Source organism: Oncorhynchus mykiss, chromosome 15 (genome assembly GCF_013265735.2).
Source record: "Oncorhynchus mykiss isolate Arlee chromosome 15, USDA_OmykA_1.1, whole genome shotgun sequence".
Lineage (NCBI taxonomy): Eukaryota > Metazoa > Chordata > Actinopteri > Salmoniformes > Salmonidae > Oncorhynchus > Oncorhynchus mykiss.
This window is the reverse complement of record NC_048579.1, coordinates 45,108,907-45,130,503: the sequence shown is the minus strand read 5'-3', so window position 1 is coordinate 45,130,503 and position 21,597 is coordinate 45,108,907. Positions and strand designations below refer to the sequence as shown.

Genomic DNA, 21,597 nt, shown 5'->3' with positions numbered 1-21,597 from the left:
GTTTGGAATGAGACTGATGTGAGGTAAAGAATAATTCATTAATAGAAGACTAATTGATCAGATATTAAAATATCTGAAGAGTTATATTCGGGAAAATTATAACTTTGTAATATGAAGATTTTCCGTGGTGCCCCGACATCCTAGTTAATTATATTTACATGATTAGTTTAACCTTTTGCGTGTAGGGGGCAGTATTTTAGTTTTGGCTAAAAAACGTACCCATTTGAAACTGCCTATTTCTCAGCCCCATAAACTAGAATATTCATATTATTGTCAGATTAGGATAGAGAACACTAAAGTTTCCAAAACTGTAAAAATATTGTCTGTGAGTATAACAGAACTGATATTGCAGGTGAAAACCTGAGGAAAATCCAATCAGGAAGTGCCTCTTATTTTGAAACCTCTCTGTTCCTATGCATGCCTATCCTCCACTTAAAGGGATATCAACCAGATTCCTTTTTCTATGGCTTCCCTAAGGTGTCAACAGTCTTTAGACATAGTTTCAGGCTTTTATTTTGAAAAAATGAGCGTGAAAGATCACATTGCGTGGATAGGTGGGGGCTCTCAGAGTGAGTTTTGCGCTACAGAGTAAAGCGGCCATTGTTCCTCCCGGTGTTATTGAAAAACCTACACACCCGGTTGATATATTATCGAATATATATTTTAAAAACAGCCTGAGGGTTGATTATAAAAAACATTTGACATGTTTCTGTGGACATTATGGATATTATTTGGAACTTTCGTCTGCGTTGTCGTGACTGCTCTTTCCTGTGGATTTCTGAACATAACGTGACAAAAAGGTATTTTGGGTATAAAAATAATCTTTATGGAACAAAAGGAACATTTGTTGTGTAACTGGGAGTCACGTGAGTGAAAACATCCGAAGATCAAAGGTAAACGATTATTTTGATTGCTTTTCGTGACCTAGCTGCTTGATGTACATAATGTTATGTTATGCTATGGATAAACTTACAAACGCTTGGATTGCTTTCGCTGTAAAGCAACATTTCTAAATCTGAGACGACAGGTGGATTAACAAAAGGCTAAGCTGTGTTTTGCACTTGTGATTTTATGAATATGAATATTTTTTAGTAATATTATTTGACTGTGGCGCTGTTCAGCGGTTGCTGACGAAAATTATCCCGCTAACGGGATGGGTGCGCTAAGAAGTTAATCACGTAATAATAATTACAAAGAATTGATTTGATATAATAACAGTCTTCACCTTTATTGATGACAAAGACACGACAGTGGCCTTATCATTAAAACCATTTTTATCTGGGATATTTTTCTCCTAGTCGCAAAAGTGTTCCCAAAATAAAACTCCTGGTTGCACAGCTAAATACTTTGTTTCATATGCGACCAAATTGGTTGCACTTTAGAGCCCTGGGTGAGAGTAATTGACAGGAAAAACAGCTCACCCCTTCAGAAATAAAAGTGCTGAATCTGGGAAGCATCTGGTAGAGCCCGGGGTCTGTGGCGATACTCTGTAGGGCCTCCTGAAGGAGAGAAGAGACACATACTGGGTCAGAGACATGACATGATGCGAAAACCACACACGCACACACACTGCCGTTCAAAAGTTTGGGTTAGAGTGTCTAGTTTGTAATCAACTGGCAGCTTGATTAAATAGTACCCGCAAAACACCAGTCTCAACGTCAACAGTGAAGAGGCGACTCCGGGATGCTGGCCATCTAGGCAGAGTTCCTCTGTTCAGTGTCTGTGTTCTTTTGCCCATCTTAATCTTTTCTTTTTATTGGCCAGTCTGAGATAAGACTTTCTCTTTGCAACTCTGCCTAGGAGAGGAGTAGTACGCAGCGTCGTACGAGATCTTCAGTTTCTTGGCAATTTCTCGCATGGAATAGCCTTCATTTCTCAGAACAAGAATAGACTGACGAGTTTCAGAAGAAAGTTCTTTGTTTCTGGCCATTTTGAGCACGTAATCGAACCCACAAATGCTGATGCTCCAGATACTCAACTAGTCTAAAACCGGACAGTTTTATTGCTTCTTTAATCAGCAAAACTGATTTAAAATTATAAACTTGGATTAGCTAACACAACGTGCCATTGGAACACAGGAGTGATGGTTGCTGATAATGGGCCTCTGTACGCCTATGTAGATATTCCAATAAAAATCTGCCATTTACAACATTAACAATGTCTACACTGTATTTATGATCAATTTGATGTTATTTCAAAAACAAGGACATTTCTAAGTGACCCCAAACGTTTGAACGGTAGTGTACATAACAGGTAACTGCTAAAATAAATGAAACACTAGTGCAAATGAGGGACACAGAGTACAAAACATTAGGAACACCTTCCTAATACTGAGATGGACTACAAGGTGTTGAAAACATTACACAGGGATGCTGGCCTATTTTGACTCCAACGCTTCTCACAGTTGTGTGAAGTTGGCTGGATGTCCTTTGGGTGGTGGACTATTCTTGAGACACACAGGAAACTGTTGACCATGAAAAACCCAGCAGGATTGCAGTTTGACACTCAAACCGGTGTACCTGGCACCTACTACCATACCCCGTTCAAAGGCACGTGAATCTTTTGTCTTGCCCATTCACCCTCTGAATGGCACTCATATACAATCCATGTCTCAATTCTCTCAAGGCTTAAAAATAATTATTTAATCTCTCTCCTGCCCTTCATCCACACTGATTGAAATGGATTTAACAGGTGACATCAATAACGTAGCATAGCTTTCACCTGGTCAGTCTGTCATGGAATGTCCCTAAAGTTTTGTACACTCAGTGTATATTAAAAGTAGGTGATTCCACACAGGTGTGGTTAAGAAATGAACATCCTATCATGCTCAGGGACATACAAATGCCCAGTTGGCCATTATTTAGGCTACCATGGCTAGAAGAGAACGCAGTGACTTTGAAAGAGTGGTCTCAAAGGAGCATAAAGGGTGCGTGTGTGTGTGTCTCAATCACATATGGGAGATTCTGGAATGGGGCCTGAGGCAGCGTTTTTCACCACCATCAACAAAACCTTTAATCTTTATTTAACTAGGCAAGTCAGGTAAGAACAAATTCTTATTTACAAGGCCTACCGGGGAGCAGTGGGTTAACTGCCTTGTTCAGGGGCAGAACAACAGATCTTTACCTTGTTTGCTCAGGGATTCGGTTACTGGCCCAATGCTCTAACCACTAGGCTACCTGCCGCCTCGGTAGAAGTGGCACAAATAATAGCGCACCCTGCTCAAAAATCCACTAATTCCTCTGTTATAATCAGAAATATATTTTTTAAATACAACCTATTATCATTATGAGTTCAGTTTTATATAAGCTACCCAGGAAACGGTTAAAGTTAGCTCATATATGTAGCCTCAGAAACAAAATTCATGAGATTAGTAATTTGCTAAATCGTAGGATATATTAGCAATTTCTGAGACTCTCTTTGAAAGCACCTTTGATGATACAGCAGTAGGAATACAAGGATAAAAAAAAGTGAATGGGTCTGTATACCTTCCAAAAGCCCTGTGCATTTTTTACATCTTAAAAAAAAGAGCTCTGTCAGAGTGACCATTGGGTTCTTGGTCACCACCCTGCTCAGTCTGGCCGGGCAGCCAGTTCTAGGAAGAGTCTTGGTGGTTCCAAACCTCTTCCATTTAAGAATGATGGAGGCCAGGACTCTTCCGTTGAAGATTTAAAAAATGCACAGTAAATTCGGAAAGTATTCAGACCTCTTCACTTTTCCCACATTTTGATACGTTACATCTTTAATCTAAAATGGATTCAATTGCTTGTTTTTTCCCCCTCAACAACCTATACACAATACCCCATAATTACAAGGAAAAACGTGGTTTTTAGAACATTTAGCAAATGTATTTAAAAAAAAAAGAAGGATATATCACATTTACATAAGTATTCAGACCCTTTACTCAGTACTTTGTTGAAGCACCTTTGACAGCGATTACAGCCTCAAGTCTTCATTGGGTATGACGCTACAAGCTTGGCACACCCTTTACTCCTGCATTGTTATGGCTGTGTGCTTAGGGTCATTGTCCTGTTGGAAGGTGAACCTTCGCCCCAGTCTGAGTTCCTGAGTACTCTGGAGCCGGTTTTCATTAAGGATCCCTCTGCACTTTGCTCCATTCATCTTTGCCTCGATCCTGACTAGTCTCCCAGTCCCTGCCGCTGAAAAACATATCCACCTTAGGGATGGTGCCAGATTTCCTCCATGCCAAAGAGTTCAATAATCCTTTCATCAGACCAGAGAATCTACTTTCTCATGTCTGAGTCTTTAGGTGCCTTTTGGCAATCTCCAAGCAGGCTGTCATGTGCCTTTTGCAGAGGAGTGGCTTCCGTCTGGCTACTCTACTATAAAAGGCCTGATTGGTGGAGTGCTGCAAAGATGGTTGTCCTTCTGAAATGTTCTCCCATCTCCACAGAGGATCTCTAGAGCTCTGTCAGAGTGACCATCAGATTCTTGGTCACATCCCAGACCAAGGACCTTCTCCCCTGATTCCTCAGTTTGGCCTGCGGCCAGCTCTAGGAGGAGTCTTGGTGGTTCAAAACTTCTTCCATTTAAGAATCATGGAAGACACTTTGCTCTTGGGGACCTTCAATTTTGGGAGCCTTCCCTAGATCTGTGCTGAGACACAATCCTGTCTCTGAGCTCTACAGACAATTCCTTCCATCTCATGGCTTGGTTTTTGCTCTGACATGCACTGTTAACTGTGGGACCTTATATAGTGTTGGGTTCTGAGAATATGAAATATACTTACTCATGTCACTGATGGAGTGCTGAGGTTTAGAGGGTCTACACCAGAAGTGAAGTGTTAAAGGAGGAAGGTATATAGTGTGTGCAACCAAGATTGGAATGTGTTGAGTTTAGGGAAGCGATTACATGTGGCAGGCATTGATAAGGGGAGAGGGCCATGAATTAGTGATGGAGGTGGGTTGATGTCAGGTCAGGTCACCTTAAGGGAGAAATAAAAGTTTATGTCCCATATCACTAGTAGTAAAGATACAATGTCTGTACAGATGTGTAGGAGGAGACTCAGCCTATGAGGAAGGGTTAAATATCAGTTCTTGTGTGAAAATGTTTTTGTCTAATGCAGCTGTATTGATCCTCTGGGAAGAATAAACTTGGTTATGCTTTCATAATGTCTGTAGAGTTTTTAATCTGGGAATTAGAACATAACAATAGATAGGTGTGTGCCTTTCCAAATCGTATCCAATCAATTACATTTTGCCAAGGTGGTCTCCAACCAAGTTGTAGAAACATCTCAAGGACGATCAACGGAAACAGGGCACAGCGGAGCTCAGTTTCCGGTCTCATAGCGAAAGGGTCTGAATACTTATGTAAATAAAGTATTTCTGTTTTGAATTTTTTATAACATTTGCAAATATTTCTAAAAACCTGTTTTCATTTTGTCATTATGGGGTATTGTCTGTAGATTGATGACATGTTTTAATTCAATCCATTTTAGAATAAGGCTGTAACGTAACAAAATGTGGAAAAAGTGAAGGAGTCTGAATACTTTCCGAATGCACCGTATGTTGGTCTGATGTGTATAAGGAGGAGAATCCAGATGCAGCACTTGAAAATTTTGTAAAATTATTCTTGACAATTTTTAAAAAACACGCACCTGTTAAGGAACTAACTGAGAACTGTTAGAGCCACCTGGTTCAATTATGCATTTAAAATTTTTATGAAAAATAGAATTTATGCAACAAAAAAAAAGTCAGGCTGCTCACTCAGCTGATTGGTTGAAATCCTGTACATTTTGAAACTGAGACTAAAGTAATTATATGACCAAAACAAAACAAATTATAAAAACAATGGGAAAATACTTTGGAGCACCTTAAATGATATTATGGGCAGAAAACCAAATTAATCTCCATTGAAGTTAATGGGTCATTTATAACAAAACCTTTGGATTTAGCCAATCATTTCAATGCATATTTCACCATTAAAGTGGACAAACTGACAAGTGAAATGACAACACTGTAACGTTCTTTGTTTCACGGAAACATGGCTCACTCGGGATGCATTATCAGAGTCGGTACAGCCACCTGGTTTCTTCACGCATCTCTCTCGTAAGAAGAAGGGCGGGGGTGTATGCCTTATGATTAACGAGACGTGGTGTGATCATAACAACTTACAGGAACTCAAGTCCCTTTATTCACCTGACCTAGAATTCCTTACAATCAAATGCCGATCGCATTATCTACCAAGAGAATTCTCTTTGATTATAATCACAGTTGTGTATATCCCCCCCAAGCAGACACATCGACGGCCCTGAAAGTACTTCATTGGACTCTATGTAAACTGGAAACCACATATCCTGAGGCTGCATTTATTGTAGATGGGGATTTTAACAAGGCTAATCTGAAAACAAGGCTCCCTAAATTGTATCAGCATATAGAATGCGCGACACGGGCTGGCAAAACCCTGGATCATTGTTATTCTAACTTCTGCGACGCATACAAAGCCCTCCCCCGCCCTCCTTTTGGAAAATGTTATGTCTCCATTTTGTTGCTCCCAGCCTATAGATAGAAACTAAAACAGGAAACGCCCGTACTCAGGTCTGTTCAATGCTGGTCCGACCAATCGGATTCCACGCTTCAAGATTGCTTCAATCACGTGGACTGGGATATGTTCCGCATAGCGTCGGACAATAACATTGATGAATACGCTGATTCGGTGAGCGAGTTTATTAGCAAGTGCATCGGTGATGTTGGACCCACAGCGACTATTAAAACCTTCCCCAACCAGAAACCGTGGATTGATGGCAGCATTCGTGCAAAACTGAAAGCGCGAACCAGTGATTTTAATCAGGGCAAGGCGACCGGAAACATGACTGAATACAAACAGTGTAGCTATTTCCTCCGCAAGGCAATCAAACAAACTAAGCGTCAGTTTAGAGACAAAGTGGAGTTGTAATTCAACGGCTCAGACACGAGAGGTATGTGGCAGGGTCTACAGTCAATCACGGACCACAAAAAGAAAACCAGCACTGTCACGGACCACAATGTCGTTCTCCCAGACAAACTAAACAACTTCTTTGCTCGCTTTGAGGAAGATACAGTGCCACCGACACGGCCCACTACCAAAACCTGCGAGCTCTCCTTCACTGCAGCGAACGTGAGTAAAACATTTAAACGTGATTAACCCTCACAAGGCTGCCGGCCCAGACGGAATCTAGTTCCGACAATGCAGTAATAACCAACAAGTAATCTAACTAACAATACCAAAACTACTGTCTTATACACAGTGTAAGGGGATAAAGAATATGTACATAAGGATATATGAATGAGTGATGGTACAGAGCAGCATAGGCAGGATACAGTAGATGGTATCGAGTATCAGTATATACATGAGGTGAGTATGTAAACAAAGTGGCATAGTTAAAATGGCTAGTGATACATGTAATACATAAGGATGCAGTCGATGATAGAGTACAGTATATACGTATGCATATGAGATGAATAATGTAGGGTAAGTAACATTATATAAGGTAGCATTGTTTAAAGTGGCTAGTGATTTATTTACATCATTTCCCATCAATTCCCATTATTAAAGTGGCTGGAGTTGAGTCAGTGTCAGTGTCAGTGTGTTGGCAGCAGCCACTCAATGTTAGTGGTGGCTGTTTAACAGTCTGATGGCCTTGAGATAGAAGCTGTTTTTCAGTCTCGATCCCAGCTTTGATGCACCTGTACTGACCTCGCCTTCTGGATGATAGTGGGGTGAACAGGCAGTGGCTCGGGTGGTTGATGTCCTTGATGATCTTTATGGCCTTCCTGTAACATCGGGTGGTGTAGGTGTCCTGGAGGGCAGGTAGTTTGCCCCCGGTGATGCGTTGTGCAGACCTCACTACCCTCTGGAGGGCCTTACAGTTGTGGGCGGAGCAGTTGCCGTACCAGGCGGTGATACAGCCCGCCAGGATGCTCTCGATTGTGCATCTGTAGAAGTTTGTGAGTGCTTTTGGTGACAAACCGAATTTCTTCAGCCTCCTGAGGTTGAAGAGGCGCTGCTGCGCCTTCTTCACGATGCTGTCTGTGTGAGTGGACCAATTCAGTTTGTCTGTGATGTGTATGCCGAGGAACTTAAAACTTGCTACCCTCTCCACTACTGTTCCATCGATGTGGATAGGGGGGTGTTCCCTCTGCTGTTTCCTGAAGTCCACAATCATCTCCTTAGTTTTGTTGACGTTGAGTGTGAGGTTATTTTCCTGACACCACACTCCTAGGGGCCTCACCTCCTCCCTGTAGGCTGTCTCGTCGTTGTTGGTAATCAAGCCTACCACTGTTGTGTCGTCCGCAAACTTGATGATTGAGTTGGAGGCGTGCGTGGCCACGCAGTCGTGGGTGAACAGGGAGTACAGGAGAGGGCTCAGAATGCACCCTTGTGGGGCCCCAGTGTTGAGGATCAGCGGGGTGGAGATGTTGTTGCCTACCCTCACCACCTGGGGGCGGCCCGTCAGGAAGTCCAGTACCCAGTTGCACAGGGCGGGTCGAGACCCAGGGTCTCGAGCTTGATGACGAGCTTGGAGGGTACTATGGTGTTGAATGCCGAGCTGTAGTCGATGAACAGCATTCTCACATAGGTATTCCTCTTGTCCAGATGGGTTAGGGCAGTGTGCAGTGTGGTTGAGATTGCATTGCCTGTGGACCTGTGGTAAGCAAATTGGAGTGGGTCTAGGGTGTCGGGTAGGGTGGAGGTGATATGGTCCTTGACTAGTCTCTCAAAGCACTTCATGATGACGGAAGTGAGTGCTACGGGGCGGTAGTCATTTAGCTCAGTTACCTTAGCTTTCTTGGGAACAGGAACAATGGTGGCTCTCTTGAAGCATGTGGGAACAGCAGACTGGTATAGGGATTGATTGAATATGTCCGTAAACACACCGGCCAGCTGGTCTGCACATGCTCTGAGGGGGCGGCTGGGGATGCCGTCTGGGCCTGCAGCCTTGCGAGGGTTAACACGTTTAAATGTCTTACTCACCTCGGCTGCAGTGAAGGAGAGTCCGCATGTTTTCGTTGAAGGCCGTGTCAGTGGCACTGTATTGTCCTCAAAGCGGGCAAAAAAGTTATTTAGTCTGCCTGGGAGCAGGACATCCTGGTCCGTGACTGGGCTGGATTTCTTCTTGTAGTCCGTGATTGACTGTAGACCCTGCCACATGCCTCTTGTGTCTGAGCCGTTGAATTGAGATTCTACTTTGTCTCTGTACTGACCCTTAGCTTGTTTGATAGCCTTGCGGAGGGAATAGCTGCACTGTTTGTATTCGGTCATGTTACCAGTCACCTTGCCCTGATTAAAAGCAGTGGTTCGCGCTTTCAGTTTCACGCGAATGCTGCCATCAACCCACGGTTTCTGGTTAGGGAATGTTTTAATCGTTGCTATGGGAATGACATCTTCAACGCACGTTCTAATGAACGCGCACACCGAATCAGCGTATTGGTCAATATTGTTATCTGACGCAATACGAAACATGTCCCAGTCCACGTGATGGAAGCAGTCTTGGAGTGTGGAGTCAGCTTGGTCGGACCAGCGTTGGACAGACCTCAGCGTGAGAATGCTGTTCATCGACTACAGCTCAGCATTTAACATCATAGTACCCTCCAAACTCGTCATCAAGCTCTGGATCTCGACTCCGCTCTGTGCAACTGGGTCCTGGACTTCCTTCCTTTGTAGCCCCCAGGTGGTGAGGGTAGGTAACAACATCTCCACCCCGCTGATCCTCAACACTACTCCCTGTTCACCCATGACTGTGTGGCCATGCACGCCTCCAACTCAATCATCAAGTTTGCAGACGACACAGCAGTGGTAGGAATTAGAGGTCGACCAATTATGATTTTTCAACGCCGATACCGATGATTGTAGGACCAAAAAAGCCGATACCGGTTAATCGGCTGATTTAACGTATGATCTCTGTAATTGCAAACAAAGGTTTCTATACCAAATATGAAGTTCTGTTTTTCTGATGTATCAAATACTTATGTCATGCAATAAAATGCAAATTAATTAGTTAAAAATCATACAATGTGATTTTCTGGAATTTTGTTTTAGATTCCGTCTCTCACAGTTGAAGTGTACCTATGATAAAAATTTGACATGCTTTGTAAGTAAGGAAAACTTGCAAAGGGCAACGAAGGAGTGGCTTCGTAAGAAGCATTTCAAGGTCCTGGAGTGGCCTAGCCAGTCTCCAGATCTCAACCCCATAGAAAATCTTTGGAGGGAGTTGAAAGTCCCTGTTGCCCAGCAACAGCCTCAAAACATCACTGCTCTAGAGGAGATCTGCATGGAGGAATGGGCCAAAATACCAGCAACAGTGTGTGAAGACCTTGTGAAGACTTACAGAAAGCGTTTGACCTCTGTCATTGTCAACAAAGGGTATATAACAAAGTATTGAGATAAACTTTTGTTATTGACCAAATACTTATTTTCCACCATAATTTGCAAATGAATTCATAAAAAATCCTACAATGTGATTTTCTGGATTTTATTTTCTCATTTTGTCTGTCATAGTTGAAGTGTACCTATGATGAAAATTACAGGCCTCTCTCGTCTTTTTAAGTGGGAGAACTTGCACAATTGGTGGCTGACTAAATACTTTTTTGCCCCACTGTTTTGTATTGTTTTTCACAGTCTTTTGCTCATCTTTTCAAGTGTGCCAATCATTTTGGAGGAGACACAACCACACAACTCTTTCTTACATGCATGCGCACATACACACACACAAATGCACACTTGATAAACAGTTGACTCACAGCTCTCTTGGCCTCACAGGACCCGACGCAGGCCTCCGTGATCTCCTTGTAGTAGAGCTGCTGTTCCACTGAGAGCTCGTGAGTACTGCGGGGCTTCATCCTCATCAGACCATCCTTCTTTCCTGGGAATGGGGGGCAGAAAAACACAGGGAAAGAGAGAGAGATGCAAACAAATGTTTATTAAATAGGAATTGCTTTTCCTTAATGGGGCTATCTGCAGCTGCTACATCAATTGTTGGGCTTATAAATGAATGATATGTACCTATTTATTCTTGAAGAATATAACTTATAAATGCATGGCAGTGTTGTCGTGGAAATATTCGGTCAATCATATTTCACAAATACCGGAGCCTGTGAGTTCAAACAGACTTTTTATTACTTCATAACGAAAGCCGAGCTGGTTCATGAATACAAGTGCCTTCCAGTCTTGGCACAGACTAATTATACATTTGTCCTCCTTACGTCACACTCATAGTAACTCCTCTTAACGGCTCATCCCCTCTGGCATTTAGCCACCGTTATCATATTGCCTTCATATTAGGGCATGGAACCCATAGAGCCACAGAAATAGACCTGCACTCGCCTTAAGCCAGGTTCATGCATGTAGGACCATAGAACTTGGCACTCTACGGGAATAACCATACATGTCATCCTGCTAACTCCTCTGAAAGGGACACCCTTGTTCTGGAAAAGACCCGAGATGTGTAACCATAGCAACAGTACATAGTAGGCCATAACACAGTTACAGGAATAACCAGTCGTGTCTACACCCCAGACAGGTGCATGTCTAATGGTGTCCAATGACCTAGAGCACATATAGAGTGCACTAGTTTTTCTGTCTCCTTCTGAAATAAATAATTGCCACATATGTACTGAAAAATTCACAATAGTGTCCACTGAAAGTTGACTAGCAATTTAAAAGACACCCACCTTGAGCGCACATTAAATTTGCCCAGGAAGAGGCAAACAAAATAAAAACCTACACCAGGAAGCAAACCAAAAAGGTCGAACAAAATGAAATCAGGGAAATCGGTTAAAGGATTGTTGGTCTGGAAATCAAAATAGGGCGAGCCAACTAAAGGTGTTAACCCTCTGCATCTATTAAAACCACTGGAGCACTTGGCCAGCCACTCTTAAATAGCACCTGGGCCAGCACAGGTGAAACACCTTCCCACTAACGAGATGGCAACCAGCACAGATGTAACACATACTGACTATCGGTGCACCCTATGTGCTAAAGCTAAAGTCCAATCTCAAAACGAATGGAAAAACCAAAGCCTGTAACAACCCAACATATAAGCTTGTTTTACGCCAAAGTAAATAAAAAAAACAAAACACTATATAATAGCCTCAAAACATGGTTAAAATGTTGATATCTTAGATGGTCATGCATCCATATCAAATCAAATTTTATTTGTCACATGCGCCAAATTTTTCTTAACTACATTGTTGGTTAAGTAAATAATAACAGTAACAAATAATTAAAGAAAAGCAGTAAAATAACAATAGCGATGCGAAATACAGGGGGTACTGGTACAGAGTCAATGTGTGGGGGCACCGGTTAGTAGAGGTAATATGTACATGTAGGTAGAGTTAGTGACTATGCATAGATAATAAACAGAGAGTAGCAGCAGCATAAAAGAAAGGGGGGGGGGGCAATGCAAATAGTCTGGGTAGCCATTTGATTAGATGTTCAGGAGTCTTACGGCTTGGGGGTAGAAGCTGTTAAGAAGTCTTTTGGACCTAGACTTGGCGCTCCAGTACCGCTTGCTGTGCAGTCTATGACTAGGGTGGCTGGAGTCCATCTCAAAAAGTTTTTGAATAGCCTAAAAACGTACGGTAGCCAGGGGACTAATAATGAGGGAGAACAAATAATATCAATGGCGTACAGAACAATCTGGTTTAAGCTTATAAAAAAATAAATGATCCGTGAGAGGTGGACAAATCCCTCCATTTGAGGTTGAAAACCAAATGGCCAATAACCTATCCTCCTACTAGGTCTATCATACAAGCTTTAAGACAAATTCAAGTTGTGAATAGTAGCCTATTTCCCAAATATTCTAATACAGTTGCCCTAAAGTTGCCGCTTTCAAAAAGAACGAGAATGAAAGTCGAAGTCTTTAGGCTATTCTCAAACACAGCTTTATGAGAGACCGAAGAAACAGCCTATTAAGAGAGTAGGATGAGTCAAAGCAATTATTATGCAGTTCTGAAAACGGTAGAATTTGCTTCTATCCAGTCCATGATTTATAACTTAATTCACTTACAGTAAGACAGCCCGTTCCTCATCAGTTGCGCAACACACACACACATTCTATAATGAAGCCACCCACCAGAAAGGAATATTAGAAAAGATTTGTCTGTACTTAGCCTCAGGCAAGCTTTCAACAACATCATCTTTCATCATGATTATTCCAGATGTAGCATACAATTTCGTACTATAGCCTAACGGTGGTTTCAGCCCAACTGTGTTTTTGTATTATTATTTTTATGTTTGAGGTTGGCCAATAGGGTGCCATACCATCGTATATATCACAATGCTTTATGAGTACATAATCACGATAGGACAAAGGTTCACATCACCTAACCATAAGGGGAGCACACTTTGTTATTGTTTAAAATGCTGATTGCCACTTGAAGAATGGGTTTAATACTGAAGAATATCTTGAATGTCATTGATGTGGTTTGTTTTGTCCCATACATAACATTTTATAAATATCTATTTAACATTTTAGAGCAAATAATCCAACTCTACTTGTGCACGTACAATTTTAAGATGGCATATAGTACCGACACACAGACAGTACAGACAGACAGTAGACATTACAAACAGAGAATACACTGACCTTTAGCCTCTGCAGATGTAGCTCCCTGGCCCTTCTGGATGGCGCCCTCCTCCTCCTGACCAGGCTTGACGGCTTTGAGTGGCTCAGTAGATTCAGTCTTCTGCTGCTCTTTGGGGGCTGAGGGAAAGAGAAGGGGACAGAAGGGTGATGGTATTTTTTATTTATCCGTTATTTTATCAGGTAAGTTGACTGAGAACATGCTCTCATTTACAGCAACGACCTGGGGAATAGTTATAGGGGAGAGGAGGGGGATGAATGAGCCAATTGTAAACTGGGGATTATTAGGTGACCGTGATAGTTTGAGGGCCAGATTGGGAATTTAGCCAGGACACCAGGGTTAACACCCCTACTCTAACGATAAGTGCCATGGGATCTTTAATGACCTCAGAGTCAGGACACCCGTTTAACGTCCCATCCGAAAGACGGCAACCTACACAGAGCAGTGTCCCCAATCACTGCCCCGGGGCATTGGGATATATATATATATATTTTTTTTTTAGACCAGAGGAAAGAGTGCCTCCTACTGGCCCTCCAACACCACCAGCAGCATCTGGTCTCCCATCCGGGGACTGACCAGGACCAACCATGCTCAGCTTCAGAAGCAAGCCAGCAGTGGTATGCAGGGTGGTATGCTGCTGGTGCATACAGTGCATTCAGAAAGTATTCAGACCCCTTCACTTTTTCCATATTTTGTTACATTACAGCCTTATTCTAAAATGGATTAAATGGTTTTGTTCCCTCAATCTAAACACAATACCCCATAATGACAAACTATTCAGACTTTTTACTCAGGCCTTTGTTCAGGCTCCTTTGGCAGCGATTACAGCCTTGAGTCTTCTTGGGTATGACGCTACAAGCTTGGCACACCAGTATTTGGGATTTTTTTCCCATTATTCCCATTATTTGGCCAGGCGTCCAGCTTAGGAAGAGTCTTTGTGGTTCCAAACTTTGTCCATTTAAGAATGATGGAGACCACTGTGTTCTTGGGGACCTTCAATGCTGAAGACATTTTTTGGTATCCTTCCCCAGATCTGTGCTTCGACATAATCCGGAGAATTCCGGACAATTCCTTCGACCTCATGGCTTGGTTTTTGCTCTGACATGCACTGTCAACGGTGGGACCTTATATAGAAGGGTGTGTCCCTTTCCAAATCATGTCCAATCAATTGAATGTACCACAGGTGGACTCCAAGTTGTAGAAACATCTCAAGGATGATCAATGAAAACAGGATGCACCTGAGCTCAATTTCAAATGGGTCTGAATACTTATGTAAATAGGGTATTTCTGTTTTTTATTGGTAATACATTTGCAAAAAAAAAAAAAACTTTTCACTTTTCATTATGGAGTATTGTGTGTAGATTGCCGAGGATTTTTTTGATCTATTATTTAATCCATTTTAGAATAAGGCTGTAATTTAACAAAAAGTGGAAAAAGTCAAGGGGTCTGAATACTTTCCAAAGGCACTGTATACACAGTGTAAACATACACATACTGCAAATGTGGTTGTTTTAAGAATTATGCTGCTTTTCTCAAGTAGATGATAGAGAAAGACGGACATAGACAAACACAGACAGACGTCTCACCTGGGGGTGGGTTCTCTGGTATCGCAGGCTGGACACCTTCAATACTGAACCAGTGAGCTGAGGAACAGAAAACAAGAGAGGAGGTACAAGAGCTTGTATAATCAACTAAATAAAAAACTGTCATAGGACGTGTAGATAACACAATACATGTGAATCTACTTACTCAATGCAATCAACACCTTTACCTTTGAAATAGTTTAAGATAGAGAGAGAGATATATCTATTAGTTGTGTTTTTGTAAACACAACTCGGCTTAGCGAGGACGCCATGAGCACCACCTCCTCCACCTACTGAGCCCAGAGCACCCCTCGCCCCTCTAAACACACACAGGTTAGGGTGCAGAGGACTTGAGGAGGAATCAATACAACTCCAATCAACACAACACGCCCCCCCCCCCAAAAAAAAAAAAATAACCAAACTATAATAATACCTTTGAGCGAAACGTCAAGGGGGACTCTAGGGAGGGGTGTGTTGATGATGTCACTGAGGTCTACCTCCTTCTCCTCGTAGAAGTGAAGCTCTCTCCCTCCTCCACTGGCGAAGCGGAACGGGATGAATTCCTGCGACTGGAAGCCATAGAGAGGCTGTGGAGGAGAGAGGACAGAGAGGAGGCCGCTATGAACCCAAGCACTGGGATGACTAATATTGTGATGGCTGGATAGATACAGACAAACTGAAATGGTGCATGTACTAGTGTAGTGACTTCCATCAATATCTACAGTGCCTTCGGAAAGTATTCAGACCCCGTGACTTTTCCCACATTTTGTTAGGTTAAAAATGTATTCTAAAATTGATGTAATTGTTTTTACTCCCTCAATCTACACACAATACCCCATAAAAACAAAGCAAAAACAGGTTTTTATTAATGTAAGATATATATGAAATATCACATTTACGTAAGTATTCAAACTCTTTACTCAGTACTTTGTTCAAGCACCTTTGGCAGCAATTACAGCCTTGAGTCTTCTTGGGTATGATACTACAAGCTTGGCACACACGTATTTGAAGATTTTCATCCATTCTTCTCTGCAGATCCTATCAAGCTCTGTCAGGTTGGATGGGGAGCGTCACTGCACAGCTTTTTTCAGGTCTCTCCAGAGATATTCGATCGGGTTCAAGTCCGGGCTCTGGCTGGGCCACTCAAGTACATTCAGAGACTTGTCCCGAAGCCACTCCTGCGTTGTCTTGGCTGTGTGCTTAAGGTTGTTGTCCTGTTGGAAGCTGAACCTTCGCCCCAGTCGGAGTTCCTGAGTGCTCTGGAGCAGGTTTTCATCAAGGATCTCTCTGTACTTTGCTCCGTTCATCTTTGCCTTGATCCTGACTAGTCTCCCAGTCCCTGAAAAACATTTCCACGGCATGATGCTGCCACCACCATGCTTCACCGTAGGGATGGTGCCGGGTTTCTCCCAGACGTGACACTTGGCATTCAGGCCAAAGAGTTCAATCTTGGTTTCATCAGACTAAATAATCTTGTTTCTCATGGTCTTTAGGTGCCTTTTGGCAAACTCCAAGAGGGCTGTCATGTGCCTTTTACTCAGGAGTGGCTTCCATCTGGCCACTCTACCATAAAGGCCTGATTGGTGGAGTTCTGCAGAGATAGTTGTCCTTCTAGAAGATTGTCCCATCTCCACAGAGGAACTCTAGAGCTCTGTCAGAGTGACAATCCCTGACCAAGGCCCTTCTCCTCCGATTGCTCAGTTTGGCCGGGCAGCCAGCTCTAGGAAGAGTCTTGGTGGTTCCAAACTTTTTCCATTTAAGATTGATGGAGGCCACTGTGTTCTTGGGGACCTTCAATGCTGAAGACCTTTTTTGGTACCCTTCCCCAGATCTGTGCTTCGACACAATCCTCTCTCGGAGCTCTACAGACAATTCCTTCGACCTCATGGCCTGATTTTTGCTTTGACATGCACTGTCAACTGTGGAACCTTATATAGACAGATGTGTGCCTTTCCAAATCATGTCAAACAATTGAATTTACCACAGGTGGACTCCAATCAAGTTGTAGAAAGATCTCAAGGATGATCAATGGAAACAAGATGCACCTGACCTCAATTACGTGTCTCATAGCAAAGTGTCTGAATACTTATGTAAATACGTGATCTGTTATTGTTTTTTGCAAAAACTTTTAAAAAAACTTTTCGCATTATGTGGTATTGTGTGTAGATTGCTGAGAATTTTTTAAATCCATTTTAGAATAAGGCTGTAACGTAACAAAATTTGGGAAAAGTCAAGGGGGTCTGAATGTTTTCCAAAGGCACAGTATACCACCAATTGATTGATATCATTAAATTCACAAGTCTGCTTATGCAAATGAAACCTGAAATGTTCCTTTCAATAGCCTATATACTATATTTCATTGAGGTCCTGCGAAAAGTTCTCCATAGAAAGAACCATTTCTCCATGATGGCGTAGTATAGTCCCCCTCACCTCTACATTCTTCAGTTTAAGAGCATGATCTATGTCGCTGGTCGTCAGTTTACATCTCTTTCCATGGTGCATAAACTTCAACGCGTCCTGGAAGACAAAGGGGGGGAAACAGAAAATATGAGCGAAGGATGACATTTCATAACACAATTACCCGGTGATCATTGGTATTGATATGAACTGAGGTGCGACATGTCAGAGTGAGTCGTCCAATAAGATTTATCATTCTCTGCTGCAAATCATTTTGCTACGGTGTGCCCTACGGAACACGGCCCTGTTCTTACCTGGGCGATGTCCTTTATTCTGTAGCTGACCTCCTCGCTCAGGGCGGCACAGCTCTCCTCCTGTAGCTGCCCCACTCCTATGGACTCTGCCATGGCCTTCATTGACTCCGTGGGCAGAACCACAGTGCACTGCTTCGGCCTCCGCTCCTCAGCCATGGTGGCTGTTGGATAAGAGATAGCGCAGAGGTCAATAAGGAGGGATGTCAAGCTGAAAGAAAATGTACAGTTACTTATGACTATAACTACTGTTTCCTGAAGAAAGGAAATGAGGTAAAACACAGTTATGGGGAGTTTGCATGATTGCGCACTCTACTGAAGAACATTAGAATCACGCCTGATAAGGCCGCCTTCCACAGGTGATAACCCGAAGCCCGGATTAATTCCTTCAATTCTGTACTGAGCTTCACCGAGTCCAGAACTGGGCGGTGCGGGCCGAACAGGTGTTGTACGTTGTTTCCCTCCTTCAGTAAACAGTAGTTATAGTCATCTGTACGTTCCCTTTTAGTCGATCAACTCGGTTCAAAACAGCTATGGGGATACAAAATCACGCCCAAGTCGACAAATGGCAAATGACGACGGCAAATGAAATGGTCCACAGCAGTTTACCCAGAGTTACAACCCAACAGGAAAATGTGCGGTACCCAGGTATTGCACAATCTACACACTGCCTAATGACCCTCTCCCTCTCCAGCCGTAAGTACAGTGTACGCGTCGTGTACACCGTTAGGTCATTCCTGCCTTCTGCTGTCATATGCCAGAGAAATAGCCTCCACAATCCAGTGGGAGAGACGCTGCTTAGAAATGCTCAATGTACATGTGTAACGCTCGTACCGGACATAGAACAGCCGCTGCTCCTCAGAAGCAAACAGAGGCTGCAAAAAGGGAAAAAGCTCAAAAGCTAGAGACCTGTAGGACATTCATGACCTTAATGGCGAAGGATGCATGATGTTACCTGTAGGACAATCATGACCTTAAGGGTCGAAGGATGCATGATGTTACCTGTAGGACAATCATGACCTTAAGGGCGAAGGATGCATGATGTTACCTGTAGGACATTCATGACCTTAAGGGCGAAGGATGCATGATGTTACCTGTAGGACAATCATGACCTTAAGGGCGAAGGATGCATGATGTTACCTGTAGGACATTCATGACCTTAAGGGCGAAGGATGCATGATGTTACCTGTAGGACAATCATGACCTTAAGGGCGAAGGATGCATGATGTTACCTGTAGGACATTCATGACCTTAAGGGCGAAGGATGCATGATGTTACCTGTAGGACATTCATGACCTTAAGGGCGAAGGATGCACTAGAACGCAACGTCACCTTAGAGTTTACTTCTTTTTTTTAACAATGAGAATGTGTGTGTGCCTAAGTTGAAAAATGTAGATGCACACAAAGACATTTAGGAGCCCAATGAAACATTTTGAGGTACTAAAGCTTTTTTTTTCTAGGTTCACTGGTGCTCCTAAATTAAAATTCCAGGTCAGGTCACACAAAAAAATATTTAGGCGCAAATGCTAGTAACAGGGTTCATACACATTTTGACAGATGGAATTTCATGATTTTCCCATAACTTTTAACCAAATTTATATGACCAACAATTGGTTGTGTTTCTATATACAGTGCCTTGCGAAAGTATTTGGCCCCTTTGAACTTTGCGACCTTTTGCCACATTTCAGGCTATAGATAGGCTAAGATATTTCAGGCTAAGATATAAAACTGTATTTTTTGGTGTAGAATCAACAAGTGGGACACAATCATGAAGTGGAACGACATTTATTGGATATTTCAAACTTTTTTAACAAACCAAAAACTGAAAAATTGGGCGTGCAAAATTATTCAGCCCCTTTACTTTCAGTGCAGCAAACTCTCTCCAGAAGTTCAGTGAGGATCTCTGAATGATCCAATGTTGACCTAAATGACTAATGATGATAAATACAATCCACCTGTGTGTAATCAAGTCTCCGTATAAATGCACCTGCACTGTGATAGTCTCAGAGGTCCGTTAAAAGCGCAGAGAGCATCATGAAGAACAAGGAACACACCAGGCAGGTCCGAGATACTGTTGTGAAGAAGTTTAAAGCTGGATTTGGATAAGATTTCCCAAGCTTTAAACATCCCAAGGAGCACTGTGCAAGCGATAATATTGAAATGGAAGGAGTATCAGACCACTGCAAATCTACCAAGCCCTGGCCGTCCCTCTAAACTTTCAGCTCATACAAGGAGAAGACTGATCAGAGATGCAGCCAAGAGGCCCATGATCACTCTGGATGAACTGCAGAGATCTACAGCTGAGGTGGGAGACTCTGTCCATAGGACAACAATCAGTCGTATATTGCACAAATCTGGCCTTTATGGAAGAGGGGCAAGAAGAAAGCCATTTCTTAAAGATATCCATAAAAAGTGTTGTTTAAAATTTGCCACAAGCCACCTGGGAGACACACCAAACATGTGGAAGAAGGTGCTCTGGTCAGATGAAACCAAAATTGAACTTTTTGGCAACAATGCAAAACGTTATGTTTGGCGTAAAAGCAACACAGCTGAACACACCATCCCCACTGTCAAACATGGTGGTGGCAGCATCATGGTTTGGGCCTGCTTTTCTTCAGCAGGGACAGGGAAGATGGTTAAAATTGATGGGAAGATGGATGGAGCCAAATACAGGACCATTCTGGAAGAAAACCTGATGGAGTCTGCAAAAGACCTGAGACTGGGACGGAGATTTGTCTTCCAACAAGACAATGATCCAAAACATAAAGCAAAATCTACAGTGGAATGGTTAAAAAATAAACATATCCAGGTGTTAGAATGGCCAAGTCAAAGTCCAGACCTGAATCCAATCGAGAATCTGTGGAAAGAACTGAAAACTGCTGTTCACAAATGCTCTCCATCCAACCTCACTGAGCTCGAGCAGTTTTGCAAGGAGGAATGGGAAAAAATGTCAGTGTCTCGATGTGCAAAACTGATAGAGACATACCCCAAGCGACTTACAGCTGTAATCGCAGCAAAAGGTGGCGCTACAAAGTATTAACTTAAGGGGGCTGAATAATTTTGCACGCCCAATTTTTCAGTTTTTGATTTGTTAAAAAAGTTTGAAATATCCAATAAATGTCGTTCCACTTCATGATTGTGTCCCACTTGTTGTTGATTCTTCACAAAAAAATACAGTTTTATATCTTTATGTTTGAAGCCTGAAATGTGGCAAAAGGTCGCAAAGTTCAAGGGGGCCGAATAGTTTCGCAAGGCACTGTACAAAAGTAAGCGTAATGTGGTATCAACACTGGGAGGCTGCTCTCTGATCCCATCTCCTGTCGTTGGGCAAGGCACTTCATTCCACAAAGTAGAATGAATACCTGTATAAAACACATGTGGCAAACCCTCAGTCTGGAGAGCTACTAGGCATGCAGGCTTTTCATCAAGCCCTGCTCAAACACATCAGAGACAGTTTTATCAAGGTCCGGTTGAGCAGCTCATTTCTAAAATGTTGTTTGTTAAGGCATCCGCATGCCTCCCAGCCGAAACAGTTCGGCAGAGTTTGTGCATATATTAGCATGACATTATGTGACGCTTTTGTTCGTTTTGGACTTCGTTGAGTGCACACAACATTTTTTCTGGAGGCAAGCTGAATTCGGAGTCAAAGTCTATGTTCTTTCGTCGGTGATTGGTCAACAGTAGGGATTCTTCAATAAAGTCTTTGTTGTCATTCAACAAGAGACG

The 21,597-nt window shown here is 42.6% G+C and overlaps 1 protein-coding gene across 3 annotated transcripts in view; it reads right to left on the bottom strand.

Moving 5' to 3' along the window:
• LOC110490132 (transcription initiation factor TFIID subunit 6) overlaps positions 1-21,597 on the bottom strand; it is a 61,836-nt gene that overhangs the window by 21,477 nt on the left and 18,762 nt on the right. For 2 of the 3 annotated variants that reach the window (XM_036944437.1, XM_021563325.2), the window contains exons 2-8: positions 17,875-18,035; positions 17,594-17,680; positions 15,597-15,750; positions 15,167-15,223; positions 13,583-13,699; positions 10,737-10,858; positions 1,422-1,499 (exon numbers count right to left, since the gene is read on the bottom strand). In XM_036944437.1, coding sequence (XP_036800332.1) covers positions 1,422-1,499; positions 10,737-10,858; positions 13,583-13,699; positions 15,167-15,223; positions 15,597-15,750; positions 17,594-17,680; positions 17,875-18,030 — 771 coding nt within the window. In that variant the 5' untranslated portion in view covers positions 18,031-18,035. Of the gene's footprint in view, positions 1-1,421; positions 1,500-10,736; positions 10,859-13,582; positions 13,700-15,166; positions 15,224-15,596; positions 15,751-17,593; positions 17,681-17,874; positions 18,036-21,597 lie in introns of those variants that run through there. The other variant, XM_021563326.2, reaches the window with a different exon arrangement.